Source organism: Poecilia formosa, unplaced genomic scaffold (assembly GCF_000485575.1).
Source record: "Poecilia formosa unplaced genomic scaffold, Poecilia_formosa-5.1.2 Scaffold146, whole genome shotgun sequence".
Taxonomy (NCBI): Eukaryota; Metazoa; Chordata; class Actinopteri; order Cyprinodontiformes; family Poeciliidae; genus Poecilia; species Poecilia formosa.
The window spans coordinates 1275098-1293611 of NW_006800085.1; the positions used below are offsets into that span (position 1 = coordinate 1275098).

The 18514-nt window shown below is 41.3% G+C and overlaps 2 protein-coding genes across 3 annotated transcripts in view; both read right to left on the reverse strand.

The window, feature by feature from the left end:
• Positions 1-1253: 1253 nt before the first annotated feature.
• On the reverse strand, positions 1254-3116 carry LOC103145740 (tankyrase-1-like). The gene is made up of 3 exons (XM_007563307.2): positions 2014-3116; positions 1769-1925; positions 1254-1413 (listed from the first exon to the last, which is right to left on the reverse strand). Exons 1-3 carry the CDS (start codon positions 2235-2237, stop codon positions 1327-1329), a joined length of 468 nt encoding a protein of 155 aa, XP_007563369.1. The 5' UTR covers positions 2238-3116; the 3' UTR covers positions 1254-1326.
• Positions 3117-10672: 7556 nt separating this feature from the next.
• The window catches only part of LOC103145739 (tankyrase-1), a 72125-nt gene continuing 64283 nt past the window's right edge, over positions 10673-18514 (reverse strand). For both annotated transcript variants that reach the window (XM_007563304.2, XM_007563306.2), the window contains 11 exons: positions 17469-17657; positions 16256-16336; positions 15642-15828; positions 15137-15216; positions 14161-14281; positions 13646-13743; positions 12990-13064; positions 12716-12821; positions 11387-11573; positions 11142-11298; positions 10673-10828 (listed from right to left, as the gene is read on the reverse strand). In XM_007563304.2, coding sequence (XP_007563366.1) covers positions 10742-10828; positions 11142-11298; positions 11387-11573; positions 12716-12821; positions 12990-13064; positions 13646-13743; positions 14161-14281; positions 15137-15216; positions 15642-15828; positions 16256-16336; positions 17469-17657 — 1368 coding nt within the window. In that variant the 3' untranslated portion in view covers positions 10673-10741. The remainder of the gene's footprint in view (positions 10829-11141; positions 11299-11386; positions 11574-12715; positions 12822-12989; positions 13065-13645; positions 13744-14160; positions 14282-15136; positions 15217-15641; positions 15829-16255; positions 16337-17468; positions 17658-18514) is intronic.

Sequence of the window (18514 nt, forward strand, 5' to 3'; positions counted from 1 at the left end):
TAAACACCTCAAAAATCTCATGTTCTCTCAAATTAAGACCAGAAATTGAGCAGTAACACAATAAGAACACACAGTACGCAGCAAAAGTCTTCAAACCAGTCGAATTTTCTTGCATCACAAATCGTACAGCTACAAATTCCAATGAATTTCAAAAGAGATTTCCGTGACACTCCAACTGTGTAATAGCGGATAACAGTTTGGCAGACGGAAGAATAATCAACATTTTCTGTCCTCGAAAACTTCTAAGTTTTAAAGGTTTTCCACAAATAGAAATCTGAAAAGTGTGGCATTCATTTGCATTTAGCCCTCTTTACCCTGATGCTTCAAAATAAAATCAAATGCAAGCAACTCTCTTCATGTGGAGAGAGCTGTGCATGAAGGCCTTGAATGTTTATTGGGGAACATCAGAGAACAGACAGACCGAGTAACGTACCCTTCCACTTTAAAATAACGTACTACTTCCTGTTGGTCTATAAAATAAAATCCCAATTAAATACATTGAGGGTTGTGGTTATAATGTGGAATTGCAAAAAAAGCTCAGTGGTTCTGGATACTTTTGCAAAAGTACTGTGTGTATTGTTATTATTTTTGTTATTAGCGTCCATATTTTTGGGTTCAATGTTTTCCGGCTGCTCTGTAAATGAGCTGATTTATCCCAAAACTGGCTGCAAAGCGAAGCTGGTCCCTTTAACAGAGTGCAGCGGAACGTCTGCAGCGTTGGATTGTGGTCCGACTGCGTCCCATTAGCCTTTGGTTTTTTCGCCTCCGGGGTGTAATTTGTCTACAGTGCTCTTGTTATTTCTGTTTAGACTCATTTCACGCTGTCTTCTTCTGTCTTGTTCAGCCCCACAGGGTGGAAATGTTAGATTAAACGCTCAGAATTTCTTTTCTCTCGGCGTGACCGCTGCTAAATTTCTCATTGTGAATGATTCAAAGCAGCAAAAGAGGGACCGGCTGTCAAAACAAACCATTAAGATGTGAGGACAGAACGGACGAGCAGCACACAGGTACCAAAACAGCAAAGAGTCTGTGGCTTTTGTGACTGAGCCTCTAAACGGCTGAACAACCTGCGTCTCCTCCATATCATCACACTAAATAAGAATGGATTTCTGCCGTCTGCTGACTTTGGACTGAACTTACAGGTTACAGTCTGCTCTTTTAGCATATTTCAGCATCTTTCGAGGGATTATTTCACATCAACACCCTCGGACTCGGCTCCAGAGACTTCACGTCAGAGGTGTGGACTGTTTCCCCCCCCCCCTCCTTCGCTTACGGTCCGTTAAGGAAATTGTTCTGGTCATCTTCAGTTCTAGCTGTGACGGTCCTTTAGGACTTCTGCTCAGCAGTGGCAGCGGGCGCAGCCAGACTCTCTGGCTTCATAATCTGATAGGTGATCAAGTACTCTGGGTAAGCCTGAAGAACACAGAAACATGAATGTGGATCTTAGCTGCGTTATTTCAGCACAAACCGAATCTGTTCCAGATGTAGAAGTGAAAATTAATGAAAACATTTTAAGCACTAAAATGTTTGTGTCATAGTTAAAAAAGGAGATGAAGTATTTGTTCATTTACGTCTCTTAATGCATTACTGATACTACGTAGAAAAGCTTAAATGGTTAAACGAAACGGAATAATTGATTACTAACATAATTGTGAATTACATTACTAGTACAAACAATATAACAGCTGAAAGTCCAACAAAAAGTATTTAATCTGAATCCCTTTTCAGTTTTGAATTTTTTAAAAAACCTGACAGTTTGTGCACTGACCTGCTCCCCTCTGTAGATGACGTACTCTGCGTACGCCAGCCCGTTGACGCTGGGTCGCCCTATGACCGAGTGGTGACCCGGGGGGGCGTGCGCCATCTTCATGGCGCTGAACTGGAGGAACGACTTGCCGAGAGTCACCCGGCAGAACAGCATCTGTCTGCAGAAGGAAAAAACATATTCCCCATCCAGTGTGCTTCAGTCTTCAGCTCACTAATTAAAAGTTGAAGTCCAGAGGAGTGGCTGACCTGTGACACACGTAGCAGGAGCGGTCTTTGTGAGTGGGACACCCCGTCCCTCCACCGATCCCGTAGACGTACTGGTTGCTTTTAGAGGAGTTCTCTGCAAAGTAGATCCCCGCCCCGAACATGCCGCCGATGTAGGCGTGTCGCTCGTCAAAACCCTTGTGGATGATCGCGTTGATGAAGGGGGAACCTGGGGAAGTGAGAAACTCATTGTTGAACCGGTACATCCTCTCGATTTATCTCCTCATGGACATTTTTTTTATTTATTTTTTTTATTTTCCACAGCAAATCTGTTTAAATGTCATTTTCTGCTTTAGTCAGAAGCTTCAACACAAGTTGCTCTGACTGCCTCGGTAAATGACGTGAAGGATCGCCCTCTGATTCACGAAGTATGAAAGACGCGGCGCATCAGGGGGTGTTTTTCCTGGGAAATATACAATCTGAGAAGGATCTAAGATGACTGGAGCCAGACAGGCCATTTCAGGCATCAGAGAAGCCAGATTATTTTCTGGGATTTCAAGCTCTGCAGCGCGCCGCCTTAAAGGAACTGCACTGCGCCACGGCCCTGAGGGCGCCGTCCCCAGTAAGCCGTGTGGTCGAAAGGGGAAGGGTGATAAGCGAGATCCGCTCAAGCTTCCAGTCAAGCTGGAAGAAAGAAAACGTCGGCGTACAAAGTTAATCTTCCAGAGCACGAATGGCTGAACCTTGGCCAAACTGCGTTTTGTATCTGTCAAACAGGAGAAAGTCACTACAAACTCCCGGGAATCTCCAACATGGGTGGGAAAATTCTGCCTCGTTTTGTTTCTTTTTCCCCTCAAATAGTGAGAAGTTTGTAGCTTGCAACAAATTTTGAGGTTGAACTTGTTTTACGGTTGTGGATCAAATCAGAAAAAACTAATTATATTTTAGAACCTTGAAGTGTATAGTAACCATTTCCTACCTTCACTTTACTGTAGTGTAGAGTAAAAATCACTCGTACAAAAAAAAAAAAAAAAACTGGCCAAAATCTGGCATTGTTAAATTTACCTCACTTAAATATAAACAAATAATTGAGCCACAAGGAAATCCAAACATTTGCACATAACTGTCAATTTTGACCAAACAATTGACATTTATGTCAAAGATCTAAATACANGCCACCATCTGCCTGGCGTACCTGATGAAGAGGAAGCGGGTGCGTCTGGACGAAGCCTTCGAGTTCGTGCGCCGCCGCCGCAGCATCATCTCGCCCAACTTCAGCTTCATGGGCCAGCTGCTGCAGTTCGAGTCCCAGGTCCTCGCCACATCCTGCGCCGCCGAAGCCGCGGCCACGGCGAGCCCGTTGCTCGGACCCAAGTCCACGGTGGCCAACAGCTCGACGGCCGTCACGCCCACGTCTCCGTTCATCTTCAACTTCCCGGTGTCGGTGGTGAACCCGGCCTACCTGCACCACAGCCCCATCACGACCTCACCCGGCTGCTAATGGACAGCGTTACCCCCATATCCTGACTCAAAGCGAGAGCGGACTGGGCTGGAGGAGCTCTCGGTGTCACTGACCTCTGCAGTGTGTCCGTACTTCCACGACACGGAGGCGAGAAGCGTCACGGTGCCTGAAAAGGACCTTTTTTTTTCTTCTTCTTCGTCTTTTTTAATTTCACAAACCAGCCAACACTCAGTCAGTTTTCACGAGAGATTTATTCCAGTTGACCAAAAACGAAATGTCTTTTCTGGACTTGTTCGTCATTCACACGGAGTGTTGGACTGACATTAACGCGGACACACTTTTCTTCCAACATGCACAGAGACACACTGACACACACACACACAGAAACCTAACACGGTGAGGCCTGAGCAGCAGCGAACCTATCTTCCCCTCTCTCCCACGCACACGTTCATGCCTGCCGACTGAATAAGCTCAGTATGAAGATAGCTTGTTTCTATGGAGACGAGGTCTTTAGGAGAGGAGATGGACACAGGAAGGAAGGGGGGAATTTTAAGCACTCCCTCTTTCCTCCTCGGGTGTCCCTCCTGTCGCCGGACAAAGGAGATGGATGGAGAAGGAAAGAGGGAGGGGAAAAAAGCGAGGGTGACAGAAAGCAGGAGCCTCTTCAGTGACAGGTGTTCTGCCGGGGATCCGACCGGAGCTTCCTGCCCTTCACACGTCCTCTTCCTCTCCTCTCATCTCCCTTTTCATCCCTTTATGCTTCCTCCCTCCTCCTCATCCTCTCATCTCTGCCTCTCATGTCAGACTTGTCCCCCCTCCCTCTTTTTTTTTTCTTCTCTGCTCTTCGTCTTCTCACTGAGGATGTTAAAAATAAATAGAACTAGATGCCAAATAAAAAGACTGGGGCCCCTTGTAAATGGACTGGGAAACCCCTGACACCACAGAAAAGCCCTTCTGCATCGTATATAAATATTTTTAGGCAAAAAGGGCCGAAACTTCTGGAAATAGGAGGTGTTTTCTGATGGGAAGAGTGAAAAGATTTTGGGGATATTTTGCAGAAAAGTTGGGTTTCTCTTTTTAGATTAAACTCCCTGGAAGACAGTCTGTTTAAGTACCATTCCTTTTAAACGTGTGTGGTAAACTATTCATTTTTTTTTTTTTAGTTAAAACAAACTGGGTTTCACTTCTTCTCAGCGATGTTTTATCTCTTTACAGTGATTTGACATGAAGAACAAAGTGGCTCCTGCTTGGTGCCTTGAAAAAGATTTTTTCAGATAAAAAGCAAAAATAAGCATCGGTGTCAGTGGATGGTCCATTAAGATGTTTGTGCCTTGTTCATTAAGGTATCCCCCAGTAAGTTGTTCTTTTTTTGGCATTTATTTTCTGTTTTGTAACTGCAAGACAGTAGACTGATGGATGTTTGGCAGACCCCTGAGAATCCTCAATAGGCATGGGCCGGTAGGAAATTCTCACAGTCAAGGTTTTGTGGTAGACTATCCCAAAAAAAATAAAAAAAATTAAAATAGTGTTAAAGTGCAAGTAAATATCCAGAATAAACACCTGCACAATTTTCTTGTTTTTCGTACTACTTTTATTAGACCTCATAGATGATTAAACAAATTAATTCACTTGCAAACTAGCTAACCAAGAACCAGAGCTAGAGTCAACAAGCTAATTTGTGTGGATTTACTAAATGTTGTTTTAAAGATAAAGTTGGAGTAAACTTCAGGATTTAAACTTTTGATGTTTGTAAAAATGCTTAGTTTAGTTTTAAAGTCTAATTTCAACAGCAAAATAACAGCTAGCCTACTAAAAGCGTGCTAGCCTGCTCCCAAATAGGCCCAGCTAGCATGTTGCTTTAAATTTCAATTCATCTTCGCTAAACAAGTGGTACAATTCTTACACAAGTTTAATGGCACAAAGCACAGAAAGAGACCATAAGACAATTTATCTTTATAAAATATAAGCTTTTGATTCTTAATAAATTATGGGTGGTGTTCCTTCAAAACAGAGGAGTTTAGCTTTCTTGCAAATCTTCACAGGAAGTGAACAGAAACAGGTTGGGGATGGACACTGGTGCGTCACTACTCTTTCCCTTTTTTATTGGCATCTCTCAATAAATACTTTAACCCCTAGGAATTATATGGAAACTATTTTACAAGTTTTTAAATTGTATCTTTGTCATCCTTTAAAATTGGTATCCATGCCTATTTCTCATCAACATAGTAAATTAGTAATTATTGGTTATTAATGGTATTAAATCACCCAAACGAGCACTTTTATATACATAGAAAAACACAATCAGGAATTGACTGTTGTACTTCAAAACCAGTCAAGCACAAAAAAATATATACATCATTACATCACAATTTGTGGGCACTCCTGCATTACTAAAGTTTCAGGCTAAGATGAACACTGTGTTAGACCAATAAAGGCAAAAAAGTTCATTTTTATACTAGACTCAAAGCTGAACGCCCATACAGACTCACACACACGTTTAAGGTTTCTACACTTTTTTTTTTTAAAGATCGTCAGCACCTCTTTCTCTCTGTGTAGCACTTTGAAGTGATGCAATACTGTATTTGTAATTTTATTGGTTGATTTGCACATCGTTGGTGATTCCGGACCGAGTCGATCTTTGTACTGAGAGATGGACAAAAAAAGGGGGCCAGTGGATGAAAAATGCAATACTTTGTACAGATGTGTGTAGTTTGTATCTGTACGTCTTAATATGCCTCTCTGTGTTCAGTCCCATCTGCATCTCTCTCTCCGGTTCACCATGGCAATATCGACCCTTCAAATGGAAACATGTTTCCCCTCAGTTTCATTGTGGAATGAATGACCTGTGCATTTATTTATTACTGGAGATCTACTGTTGAATAAATAATGTTCTTACATAACTTGAAAGTGAATGTTTTGTTTTATTCCATTTTTTTTTATTTTGGCATCACTAAATGATGGCATTTAAAAGTGATATAAATGCAGCAAATAGTTTATCAGTCATATAAGCATTCAGGCAAACAAACGATAACTATACCAGCTGATTTATTTACACATATTTTTCTTGCTACTTACATAACTTCCAGTCATTTCATTTTGGATTAAAATTGTGATATTTTAACAGAGACAATAAGGTACAGATTTATATCACTTTCCACAACTATTAGAAGTCTTAAGTCTGAAATGGCTTATCGATAAGAAAATAAATAAAAAAAGCAAATGATAAAAGGAAAACATTTTAACATGAAAAATGATTCCCTTTGAAAAACTGGTAATATTAGCCATTATTTTTGAGACCTGAATGATTGTGGAGTAATTGTTAGTTAGCAGCGCCACCCACTGGCAAGAACATGTAACTGTAATAACTTCAGCCTGTTATAAGATGGCAAAGGAACAAAAAGCTTTTCATGATGCTGTTAGGTTAAATGTTGCAACTTGTCTAAAAGTTTTGATCACAGCTTAAATCATGTTAAATTCAACGTATTTATATTGCAAACATTTTCCTAAAGATTATTTTCAAGACTAAAATCTTGACTCATCTAATTATATACTCTAACCTGCCACTTTATTAGGTACAGCTGTAGTTCCAACAAATGTTTTTCCTTAATTATCAACTGTTTTGTGTATAAAAAAGGTGTAATAAAAAAAGAAGAGAGAAACCTCCACTGTGAAATAAAGTTAAAATTATTTTTTATTAAGGATTTTCTTCTGTACAGGAGTTTTTGTGTTTCACGTTAGATCTGTACAACCATTTGTACAACAGCAGGTCGGACATAACGGATAAGGAAACGCGTCATTTCATCTGATGCTTTGGGCAGCCAGAAAGTGAACACAGATTTATTTCACAAACACAAACACACACACACACACACACACAAACACACACACACACACACACACACACACACACACGCACACACACACACACACACAGTCCCTCCAGTATATACACAAAAACATGGCTGACAGAGACAAAATCAGCAAGAGACAGACCATTTAAACTGAACAGGAATTAGGCATAAAAACAGACAAATCATCCATTAAAAGGCCCATCTGGAGTTTTAGCAATTTTTAATGAAACAATGCTCATCTTAATAATGTCATTAAAAATTCTGTATGAACCAAAAACTAATTAAATTTTAGACCGACATCATGGCGGTACACAAAAGATTTGTTTACACAGCCTTCTTCTTCTCTTAATGTGAGCAGCGTTCATCAGATGGACATTTCCATGCCAACCTAATTTCATGCTTATCAGTTTTTCCCCATTTTCTCCTGCGGTAATTTATTCTGTCCACAGGTTGATTAACGTTCTGGTATTTTCCGTAATGAACTGAATTTTTATTTTGTCACATCGTCTCACTGCTCACTGGATTTATGTCGTAAAGGAAAACCGTCTGATTTTCCCAAAGAGTTGGAATGGCAAATAACGAAGTGAGAACTTTACTTTCTAAAAAAATAAAATAAAATAAGATAAAATAAAATAAAAGAATAAAACATACACACACAAATAGTATAAACATGAATGAAATCCTATTGGAGCAAAGAAACTTTTCAGTTATTTTTTTTTAACAAAAAAATATGTGAAACCAGCAATCACAAATCAGGACCAGCATCATGTTGGAATTCCAGACTTTTTTTTATTAAAAAAAAAAAAAATTGTGCCAGGCTCTTCATATGAAACCTTGAAAATTAAAAAGTGGAAAAAGATAAAGGAAGAACATAACACAGGGAGGATGAAAGGGAGGGCCAATGGTATAGAAAATAAAATCTGTGTTTTTTCCACAGCTGGAAAATGCTGAAGTCAAATTATGTTGTTTTTTTTTCTAAACTGTGCAGGAATAAACATAGTCTGGTTTAACTTTACAATTGCCTTAATGTGGTCCCATCTAATGTAAAGTGTCATTATTAGAAAACAGCCAACGATCAACAGTAGAATATGGTCAGAAAATAAAAATAAGCAGTATGTATTGTCTACACCTGGTAAAAAACGCTGGAAAACTCTCTCTGCGTCGGCCTCTGCTTCACGTTATTGAGAACTTGTGGCATAAACAAACACCAGCAATCTGTTCAGTCTGTGATCTGAATGGCTCAGTGAAATACAGCGAGAAAACGTCACTATTTACAACTAACCCACCACCCCACAGCTTTACAGTAATGCCCTCCTGAATTGTACAACTGAAAATAAAAGCGTACCCTTTCGCTCGTTAGCACAAGCGGGCAGTTACACTGTTCGGCCACCGGGGGGCGGCAACAGATAACAGCCAGAGAGGAAAGGGACGAGAAGGCAGCAGGTTCATGTAAACAAACACACCTTTTCAAACATCTCGGAGACAATACGTGATACAGAATAATAATAATAATAATAATAATAATAATAATAATAATAATAATAATAATAAAAAAAAACTAGCTTTACATGTGAATTTAAATGAGTAACTGAGGAGAGGCACCTTTTATCTTCCATCTTTAAATCCGGTACATTCAGTTTCTTCATCTCGATCTTAAACTTTTTTCTTTTAAAAAGTTAAGATCCATTCAAGAAAGGATTACACTTAATTGAAATGTCACCTCTGGGTTTTGGGTGTTTCTGGCATTTTACAGCAAATTTGAGCATTTGTAGTGATTAAACTTGGAGCTGGTTTAAGTCGCTACTGCAGTTTAAACACTTACTGGTGGAAGATGCACATTTAGGATGTCAGAGTGGTTTACACTGAAATGAATTGCGAATGTTAAAGTGATTGCACTGAAAGCTTAAAAAGTGAAGTTTTTTTTTGTTTTTTTTTAACCAATCCTTCACAGTAGTGTCTTTAATTTGTGCCAAATAAAACTGTGTGTAGGTGCTTGTGTGCAAATATTAGTTATGGTCTGGAAAGGCAGCAGTAAGTGTATTTTTTTTTTACGATTTTAAACATTCTTATTGATAAAGTTGGAACTATTTTAGGTGATTCTAAGAGCAGAGAGGAGAGATTTACTAAACACCTCAAAAATCTCATGTTCTCTCAAATTAAGACCAGAAATTGAGCAGTAACACAATAAGAACACACAGTACGCAGCAAAAGTCTTCAAACCAGTCGAACTTTCTTACACCACAAATCGTACAGCTACAAATTCCAATGAATTTCAAAAGAGATTTCCGTGACACTCCAACTGTGTAATAGCGGATAACAGTTTGGCAGACGGAAGAATAATCAACATTTTCTGTCCTCGAAAACTTCTAAGTTTTAAAGGTTTTCCACAAATAGAAATCTGAAAAGTGTGGCATTCATTTGCATTTAGCCCTCTTTACCCTGATGCTTCAAAATAAAATCAAATGCAAGCAACTCTCTTCATGTGGAGAGAGCTGTGCATGAAGGCCTTGAATGTTTATTGGGGAACATCAGAGAACAGACAGACCGAGTAACGTACCCTTCCACTTTAAAATAACGTACTACTTCCTGTTGGTCTATAAAATAAAATCCCAATTAAATACATTGAGGGTTGTGGTTATAATGTGGAATTGCAAAAAAAGCTCAGCGGCTCTGGATACTTTTGCAAAAGTACTGTGTGTATTGTTATTATTTTTGTTATTAGCGTCCATATTTTTGGGTTCAATGTTTTCCGGCTGCTCTGTAAATGAGCTGATTTATCCCAAAACTGGCTGCAAAGCGAAGCTGGTCCCTTTAACAGAGTGCAGCGGAACGTCTGCAGCGTTGGATTGTGGTCCGACTGCGTCCCATTAGCCTTTGGTTTTTTCGCCTCCGGGGTGTAATTTGTCTACAGTGCTCGTTATTTCTGTTTAGACTCATTTCACGCTGTCTTCTTCTGTCTTGTTCAGCCCCACAGGGTGGAAATGTTAGATTAAACGCTCAGAATTTCTTTTCTCTCGGCGTGACCGTTGCTAAATTTCTCATTGTGAATGATTCAAAGCAGCAAAAGAGGGACCGGCTGTCAAAACAAACCATTAAGATGTGAGGACAGAACGGACGAGCGGCACACAGGTACCAAAACAGCAAAGAGTCTGTGGCTTTTGTGACTGAGCCTCTAAACGGCTGAACAACCTGCGTCTCCTCCATATCATCACACTAAATAAGAATGGATTTCTGCCGTCTGCTGACTTTGGACTGAACTTACAGGTTAAGCCCGACTCAGTCTGCTCTTTTAGCATATTTCAGCATCTTTCGAGGGATTATTTCACATCAACCCCCTCGGACTCGGCTCCAGAGACTTCACGTCAGAGGTGTGGACTGTTTTTTTCCCCCCCTCCTTCGCTTACGGTCCGTTAAGGAAATTGTTCTGGTCATCTTCAGTTCCAGCTGTGACGGTCCTTTAGGACTTCTGCTCAGCAGTGGCAGCGGGCGCAGCCAGAGTCTCTGGCTTCATAATCTGATAGGTGATCAAGTACTCTGGGTAAGCCTGAAGAACACAGAAACATGAATGTGGATCTTAGCTGCGTTATTTCAGCACAAACCGAATCTGTTCCAGATGTAGAAGTGAAAATTAATGAAAACATTTTAAGCACTAAAATGTTTGTGCTCATAGTTAAAAAAGGAGATGAAGAATTTGTTCATTTACGTCTCTTAATGCATTACTGATACTACGTAGAAAAGCTTAAATGGTTAAACGAAACGGAATAATTGATTACTAACATAATTGTGAATTACATTACTAGTACAAACAATATAACAGCTGAAAGTCCAACAAAAAGTATTTAATCTGAATCCCTGACCTGCTCCCCTCTGTAGATGACGTACTCTGCGTACGCCAGCCCGTTGACGCTGGGTCGCCCTATGACCGAGTGGTGACCCGGGGGGGCGTGCGCCATCTTCATGGCGCTGAACTGGAGGAACGACTTGCCGAGAGTCACCCGGCAGAACAGCATCTGTCTGCAGAAGGAAAAAACATATTCCCCATCCAGTGTGCTTCAGTCTTCAGCTCACTAATTAAAAGTTGAAGTCCAGAGGAGTGGCTGACCTGTGACACACGTAGCAGGAGCGGTCTTTGTGAGTGGGACACCCCGTCCCTCCACCGATCCCGTAGACGTACTGGTTGCTTTTAGAGGAGTTCTCTGCAAAGTAGATCCCCGCCCCGAACATGCCGCCGATGTAGGCGTGTCGCTCGTCAAAACCCTTGTGGATGATCGCGTTGATGAAGGGGGAACCTGGGGAAGTGAGAAACTCATTGTTGAACCGGTACATCCTCTCGATTTATCTCCTCATGGACATTTTTTTTATTTATTTTTTTTATTTTCCACAGCAAATCTGTTTAAATGTCATTTTCTGCTTTAGTCAGAAGCTTCAACACAAGTTGCTCTGACTGCCTCGGTAAATGACGTGAAGGATCGCCCTCTGATTCACGAAGTATGAAAGACGCGGCGCATCAGGGGCTGTTTTTCCTGGGAAATATACAATCTGAGAAGGATCTAAGACGACTGGAGCCAGACAGGCCATTTCAGGCATCAGAGAAGCCAGATTATTTTCTGGGATTTCAAGCTCTGCAGCGCGCCGCCTTAAAGGAACTGCACTGCGCCGCGGTCCTGAGGGCGCCGTCCCCAGTAAGCCGTGTGGTCGAAAGGGGAAGGGTGATAAGCGAGATCCGCTCAAGCTTCCAGTCAAGCTGGAAGAAAGAAAACGTCGGCGTACAAAGTTAATCTTCCAGAGCACGAATGGCTGAACCTTGGCCAAACTGCGTTTTGTATCTGTCAAACAGGAGAAAGTCACTACAAACTCCCGGGAATCTCCAACATGGGTGGGAAAATTCTGCCTCGTTTTGTTGCTTTTTCCCCTCAAATAGTGAGAAGTTTGTAGCTTGCAACAAATTTTGAGGTTGAACTTGTTTTACGGTTGTGGATCAAATCAGAAAAAACTAATTATATTTTAGAACCTTGAAGTGTATAGTAACCATTTCCTACCTTCACTTTACTGTAGTGTAGAGTAAAAATCACTCGTACCAAAAAAAAAAAAAACATGGCCAAAAACTGGCATTGTTAAATTTACTTCACTTAAATATAAACAAATAATTGAGCCACAAGGAAATCCAAACATTTGCACATAACTGTCAATTTTGACCAAACAATTGACATTTATGTCAAAGATCTAAATACACCTAAATTTATTTAGATTTTTTTTTTATTGGAAAACTTAAATGTAGCCATAAAATGCTATGTGATAATATTTAAATTAAATTGTTTTTATAAAGCATTAATATGTTTTCTATTAATACAAAATGTTACCACATAACTTAAATAGATTTTTAATTAAATACATAATTATTTTCATTTTTTTTTTTTTTTTTTTTTTTTACCATGAAACAGCATTCGCTCATTGTGGTGGTTGTGATTCTCATCGGCGATTTCCTTCTGTCGGTGTGCGTATCTCTCACGCAGCTTCTTGTTCACAACCTTCTGAATCTGCAGAGAGGAAGAAAGTTAGCGGGGAAAGTTGGCAGAAAGTTTGTGCAGAAGTTTAAAAATCTGAGTAAATCTTAAGCTTTAAACAGTAAACCGGTAAAAAAAAAAAAGTGATGGCACTTTATGTGCGAGTGCAGGCTGAGTGTGAGCGCGCTTTCCAGTCTGCACCTTAATGATGTTGTACCGGCTGAAGACTCCGCCTGCGTTGCCTCCGTCGCGGTGCTCTCTGATGGTGCTCTGCAGCTGAGGGCGACATCAACAAGCGGCGGCGCATTAAAAACCAAGAACAAAGCAGGCGGGAAACGTGCTGCTTATCTGCCATCTCAGCTGCTACAGAATCCATATATTTACGGCGGATGTGGAGCAGTAACTCATTAAACCAAATACCTGGATGGGACTCGAGGGAAATTAAGAGGCATTTCAGCTGCAGAGGTGAAGCCTCAGCAGGAATGCGAGAACTGTGCTGCGCAGACTTACAAAAGTAAGGAAAGTGAGGATGGAAACGGAGCCGTAATGAGAGAATCACAAACTAGAGTCGAGTCATTTTACGTGGAAAATTACCTGTGAAATTCCAGTTAACATCTGTCACTTCTCATTAATTTAGGCCCGTTTACACAGACATCTGCTGTCTCCTTCAATCACTTCTTCTCCGTTGCCGGAGTAATTCAGTCACTGATACTCTGATCGGCTGCGACGCCGTTTTGTTTTTTATGCGTCTCGTCTACTCGCTCGAGTGTTTTCCGAGGTATAAGCTAAACGCATATTCATACCTGAAATCAAAACAGGCAGGCGGGTGGTGAAGTGAGATGTGAGGACGTGCTTACTTCCTCTTCCACAGATTGGAACTCCTTGTCGTCCGGCGCCAGGTCGATCAGCACCGTGCCCTGGCTGGAGCAGTGGAACGTCAGGTACGGGTTTCCACCTGAACGCACCGTTTAGAAAACACAAGTTAGAACTCAAATGGGGCAAATGGAAAAAAAAAATCTGAGCATAGAATTAGAGATTACATAAAGGATTCTGTTGCACTCTTAAGACTCAAATGCTTCATCTTTTAGCTTAAGAGCTAAAAAAGCTAAAGTGAGGGCAAAGTTGTGTGGATTTCTCCAATTTTATTTTTTTTGTCATTTTTTCCCCACACTGGGAATAAAATTTGTTGAAAAATTAATTTGACCTTTAAGGCTTCAAACACAGCAAACCATAAAAAACTTTATCAAACATAAACTGACACTTTAAGATTCAGATGATGCTGCAATCTGTCACTGTTCCAACATTTACCAGGAACATGAGCTTATATAAGCAGTAATTAAGCAATGTGTGTGTGTTGGTGTATTTTCCTGACCCTGCTGGCCGCCCAGCAGCCGCTCGATGCCCTTAATGAGTTTGTGTCTGTGGCCGTAAGCGTTTATGCCGATCTCCTTCAGCTCCTCATGGCCCATGTCTGCCAGAACATCCAGCGAAATCTGCCCGGAGACAAACGACACGCCTCGTCAGATTTATGCTACCGAGAGAACGCAAAGTGGGAAATAACACACTGTGATGGACCCGCCACACCCACGGTGGCTGTACGTTTGACAAACACATGCGTGCGCGTCATTTTAAACCGATCGTAAAAAAGCAGCACTCATTAATAATGACAGCCAGAGAGATCCGTGACATATCGGAGGAAATAGGGCTGACAAATATTCATGAAAAGGGAAGGAGGGAGGATGAAAAGGTCACCGAACGGTTGGCGGTAAGCACAGAATTGGTATGCAAATAAATTACGGCGGACTTTTTTTCCTTCCTGCTCCGCAAATTTGTCCGCGGAGATCAGATGGGAGATACGGCTCCTCGCTGATAACGGGAGTAAATCAGCTCTTCCTGAACGACGTTCGTGGGGAATCTACTCTGGCGCTCGGCCCGGTCTTTTCTTCCTGTGGAAAAACGGTCGTCTTCCTCTCCTCCTGTTCGTTTTTCTCCATCTGTCTCCTTCCCGTCTCTCCTATCTAGAATCTTCTAATTAGGACTAAAAACAAATTACAGATGAGGCAGATGGGAATGCCACGAGGTTTGCAGATGCGTGCCCACAAAAACAAACCGTAGTAAATAATAAATGCAGAAGACTCATTAAAATGTTTATAGCCCCAGAATAAAAAGTTACAAGATAACCACTGTCTTCAGGTTTGTGGGATTTAAAATGTTTTTTTTTTCCTTTTAATCCCAGAGGAAAGAGTCAGTCCCTGTAATTAACAACAAATATGAGCAATGTAAAATGGAAGCAAAACAAATGAAGTTGGAGAAGTGAATGAGTTGGATGAGGATGTTTCCCAGGGTACCTGCTCTCTCTGGAAGATGTCCCGCAGGTGTTCCAGTCCCAGACTCTTCAGGAACTGGTTGATGGTCATGTCGAGCAGAGCTGCACAGACAGACACGTCAGTAGGTTCACCAGAGGCTGCTGCTCATGTGAAAACAGCGGAAAACAGCATTTACACACAACAACAAGGGAGAAGAAGAGAAGACGACCTTTCCAGCAACTTTTACAGGATTTTGACCCAAAAAATAAGCCTGACCCATTTACATGATTTCAATCTGCATTGATTTACAGATTTACTACATGTTTAGTTTATTACTGAGTTGATTAAAATAGAAAAAAAGTCATAATTAATAATTTTTTATATTTTTTTATATTAAACAGAATCAAGATGATTTTGGACTTTTGGCAAAAGGTTTGGACGCCACATGTGTTCACATTTAGTCCATTTAATTCTTAAATAAACATCTGTTGGTCAAATAAGTAAATCAACACAACTGAGACTTTTGAAACTGAAACCGCTGGCGTACATTCGCCCTCCTTCCTGTCGGACCCCGAAGCTCCGTCCGCGACGCCCGTCGCCCCCGCTGCGGCGATGTCGCCGAGGGGCGCGGTCAGGTTGTCGATGCTGCTGGCCGCCGACAGGCAGGACGGAGACGGAGACGGCGAGATGACCACGCCGCCGGCTGCGCCTGAACTCACCACTCCTGCGCTCACCTGCGTGAGAAAAGTGGAGATTCGGTTGTTTTCGCCGAAGCTGGAAGTTGAAATTGACAGAGAAACTTCGCATGCACCAAGTAGTTTGACGCTCCGGCTGGAGTTTGTGCAGCTTTCATGTCCTGCTGCCGAGCTGCCAGTTTGACTGACGGCTCCGCTGCTTTCATCTCTCCCGCTTCTGCGCGTTTCACACGTCCGATTAGTTTTTAGTTTACATCTTTTGCTCCCGACTAAACTGTCTGTAGAGTTCAAGCTCAAGTCTGAAATCCTTTCAGATATTACGCTGGCGCTGACTCTTCTTTTTCGTTTTTCTTTTTTTTTTTTGTGCTTTAGCTCAAAGTTTGCCTCCTAAAGACGGCTGCACATGCTGAGATCTAACCGCCTGCTTTCAGAAGCCTTCGCTTAAACACCGCTGATGGGAACTCACCACAGTGGCCTGCGGTTTCAAACAGCTCGGCAGGGCGTCTGGTGGCATGGCGTCAATCAGCAGCGCTCTAATGTCATCCGCCTGCAGCGGCAAGAAAGGAAAAGTGTGAGGACTTGGAAACTTATAAAGACACAGATTCCATCTTTGACTTTTATGCAAGTCAGATAAACTAGATGCAGTTGTTTAAAAAAACCTGAGTTCATGTTTAAACTGTAGGTTTCTATGTATTTTATTGGTGTTTCGTGGAACAGATTAACCCAAAGTAGCTCAGGAGGAAAATTATTCAAAGAGGAATCCGATATTTGTATTGGGCCCCATTACGCAGGTCAGGGACAACGAGAACTTTAAAGCAGAGATGAATCATAAAACAATGTGAATAAGCTTTGAAGATATCACAGAGGACCGATTAATTCAGATAGAAACAAATCTAAACCACCACTTTCAGACTTTTAAATAAAAAAAACTGTTAACAAACCTGTATCAATGACCTTCTTTTGCGTCATATCTACATTTTATAGATCTAGCTCAGAGGTCAGCAACTTTTTCCATTCAAATGCCACTTTTGTCCCTGGTGCTACAAAATAAAGCTCGACTAGAGTGCCAAAAATCAGTTTTCTAAATATGTACTACATAAAATGCTTTATGAAAAAAAATTAAGCTAAGATTTTAGACCAAAATGCAATCCTCCATTACCAGAATGACAACTATTTTTCTATAAATATGGAAAATAAAGAAAGCTAGGTAGCTTAGTTTGGAGCTAGTTACTTCTAAAAGTCTGTTGTTGAACAAGAATTTACAGAAAAACTCCTAAAGATGATGTAAGAGCCACAGCAGAGGCACCCAAAGAGCCACACGTGGCTCAGGAGCCGCAGGTTGTCGTAAAATCCCAATAAAACATATTGCTGTTTGTGGAAAACAAATGCAAAAAAAAAAAAAAAAAGTTAAAGGGCTATGCATGTTTTTTACGAAGTGCTGTAATTAGGGAACACTTCACACCCACGGATGTCAGCAGCAAAAGTTTTCTGTCCGAGACGAGCTGCAGCTCCTCAAATCAAACATGGAGTCAAGGTAGGGAGCCTCATTAGTGGAAAAAGTACAATCCTTACTCTTACGCGCTCTTCTCCTGGTGCTCCGCTGGTAAAAATAGTGAGCTGTAATCACTTGGAGACGGATACATTTTCACACAGGAGACGTTTGGACGGCCTGCCGTTACCGTGGCGAGATCCAGCGGCGTCTGTCCCTCCTGGTTCTTCATGGTGGGGTCGGCTCCGTGGGCCAGCAGCAGGGCGCAGAGCTGGGTGCGGCCTTTCTGCGCCGCTTCATGGAGGGGCGTGAAAGCCCACTTGTCGGTGGCGTTCACACACGTGTTGTACTTGATGAGCAGGGCGGCGATGTCCACGTGCTGGACGGAGAACCGGAAGAGGGACGAAAAGAGAGAGGGGAGCGAGACAGATGGAAAACAAAGAAAGGATCAGAGTCGTCTGGTAACTGTGACGTCTGATGTTATGCCGAACAAAAAAAATAACAAAAAGGAAAAATGGTCAGGATTCTTGTTTTACTATGTGGCTTCCCTCTGTTGTTTGTCCTCGATTTCCTTCCTCTGCATCAAACGCACTGTAACGTGTTTGTGAGGAACAGTGGGGGGGATGCCCTAGTGGGTTTACGTTTGTGTTCTACTACGCAGAGCTCATAAAGCTTTCATGCAAACATGTGCTTCATAAGTTTTTTAGTAGCGCCGTGCTGACTAAATAGGAGAACTGTTCCGCTCCAAAACCTCGTGGGAATCCAGATGAAGGGGAAAAAAAAAGACTAAATCACGCATCTTTTCTAGAGGATCTACACATAATAGCACTGATTCATTCAGGGGACAATTAAAGAAGAAATAACCAAATTCGTTACTATATTTATCACATTACACCATTTTATGTTAAAGACCAAAAAATTTAGTGAATAGTTGTGACAAGGGAGAAAACTTACACACCAGATTTTTGCTTATAATTCAACCCGATGAACATACTTCAATTAAAAACTTTGTTGCTTTTCCAAGGACTCCAGTAAAATAAAGTTGATTTACCCTTAAGGTTTACAGCAGCAAAGCAATTTTCACAACGGATAAAGCTAATTTGTTACCAAGTCTTAAGTCACAGGTCAAAGTTCATGATGCTAATTTTCTCCTTTGGGTTTGAGCAGCTCAAACAGATGAACTGATTAGCGTAGTTTGTAGAAGGATCAGGGAGAACGTGTCGATAACTTTTATCC

What these genes read in the sequence shown, in the direction of transcription:
- LOC103145740 (XM_007563307.2), bottom strand. Translation starts at nt 2,237, where the DNA reads ATGTACCGGTTCAACAATGAGTTTCTCACTTCCCCAGGTTCCCCCTTC. An exon ending in TCCTGCTACGTGTGTCACAG is followed by an intron (nt 1,926 to 2,013) that starts GTCAGCCACTCC and finishes TTCCTTCTGCAG; the next exon opens with ACAGATGCTGTTCTGCCGGG. An exon ending in TCATCTACAGAGGGGAGCAG is followed by an intron (nt 1,414 to 1,768) that starts GTCAGTGCACAA and finishes TGTGTTCTTCAG; the next exon opens with GCTTACCCAGAGTACTTGAT.